Source organism: Vollenhovia emeryi, unplaced genomic scaffold (genome assembly GCF_000949405.1).
Source record: "Vollenhovia emeryi isolate VEMERY1.0 unplaced genomic scaffold, V.emery_V1.0 DF939741.1, whole genome shotgun sequence".
NCBI lineage: Eukaryota > Metazoa > Arthropoda > Insecta > Hymenoptera > Formicidae > Vollenhovia > Vollenhovia emeryi.
Window position 1 is genome coordinate 20,245 of NW_011966625.1, and position 1,727 is coordinate 21,971.

The following is a 1,727-nucleotide window of genomic DNA, read 5'->3' on the forward strand; positions in this document are numbered from 1 at the left end:
GGTCCAGGATCGAATAAGGGAAATTAAACGGTTGAAACTTTGTTTCAATTGTTTGCGACCAGATCATTTTTCTAGAAATTGCAGGTCCGGTTCCTGTAGGGAATGCGGCGAGCGGCACAATACACTATGTCATGAAGGGGACAGGCTCCCGAGTCCTCAACAAGGTTTGCGAAGAAACTGTCGGGGGTTCCGGAGGGGCCACCCGTAGGCACCGCGCTGTGCTCAGTAACGGACGGCGAGAGGGAGTCATCGACGGATGGCATCGGATCGTCAGGGCGCGGGCGCGATCAACGGATCAACGAGCGGCGTAAGCGAATTTTGATGGCGATAGCCATCGTGAATGTGGCAACGGCGAGCGGCGACTCTAAGCTGCGAGTGCTACTGGACAGCGCGAGCGAGCTCAATTTTGTAACGGCTCCAGCATGCAGGAAGCTAAATTTAAATTTAAAGGCTATTCGAGAGAAAATTAGCGGGCTGAACGGAATGAGCTGCGCGGTAAATCATGGTTGTGAACTTTCGATAAAGTCGCGAGTATCTGATTTCAATTTGAGTTTTGAATTGTTTGGTTGTTCCTGAAATAACTAAGAGTTTACCATCGTTTTTCATACAGGCGACGAAGTTATCAATTCCCGAGGGTCTTGAATTGGCGGACCCGTTGTTTTTCAATCCGAGTCAGATCGATGCGCTTGTGGGCGGCGAATTCTTTCTGCAGCTGTTAGATCACGGCAAAGTTGAGCTCGGCGACGGTATGCCGATTTTACAGAATACCCGGTTGGGATGGATTATCGCGGGTTCGATACCGTCACAGTTAATGCTAGTCGGGCAACCGACGATTCGTATTCAAGTAATTGCACGTGTCTGCAGGCATCGATTGGCGATGCCATGAAAAGATTTTGGGAATTGGAGGAATACCAAACCGATAATACGCGATTGTCGGTAGAAGAGGAATGTTGCGAGAGGCATTTCATAACCACAAGTAGAGACGCGTCGTCCGGGCGGTTTGTCGTTCGGCTGCCGTTTCGTGAAAACAAAACAATGTTGGGTCGATCGAGAGAGATCGCGCTGAAGCGTTTCATGTATTTAGAACGTAAATTTCAAGGAGATCAAAATTTTCGCGATCAATATGCCGAGTTTATGCGCGAGTACATTGAATTGAATCACATGTCTCTAGTCAAGGAAGACGACGCATTAAATGCGGTATATTTGCCACATCATGGCGTGGTTCGCGAATCAAGTACGACAACAAAATTGCGAGTGGTGTTTGACGCTTCCGCAAAAACTACATCCGGTATTTCCTTGAACGACACATTAATGGTGGGGGTAAACTTGCAGGACAATATAATTGATATTGTCATGCGATTTCGTTTGCCGGCTATCGCGATTACTGCCGATTTGAAGAAGATGTATCGTCAAATTTTATTGCATTCGAGTGATCGCGATTATCAAAGAATTGGTAAATGTGCATAAAAAGACCCCACCTGCCGATGACCTTGACCTTGACATATGTTGTCAAGGTCACCCTCCTGAGTAACTCTTAGAAGTTTTTAGCCGGCGGTCGTTATTCGTTAGAAAGTTATTAACAAAAAAGTTTGGAATTGGTAATTCTTCAGTATAGCTGCTCCACCTCCAAAATCAATCAAATTGGTCTCATTCAACGCGTTTTTCAACGAGAAACAACTTTTTCCTCAGACAAAATCGTTGCTCTATCCTGCGAAGCGAGATATTAA

The 1,727-nt window shown here is 46.1% G+C and overlaps 1 protein-coding gene across 1 annotated transcript; it reads left to right on the forward strand.

Moving 5' to 3' along the window:
- Nucleotides 1–882: 882 nt before the first annotated feature.
- Nucleotides 883–1,453, forward strand: LOC105556861 (the record flags this gene model as incomplete). The annotated part of the gene is made up of 1 exon (XM_012003974.1): nucleotides 883–1,453. A coding segment is annotated over exon 1 (571 nt), but the record flags the coding sequence as incomplete, so codon positions are not given.
- Between the last annotated feature and the right edge of the window lie 274 nt (nucleotides 1,454–1,727).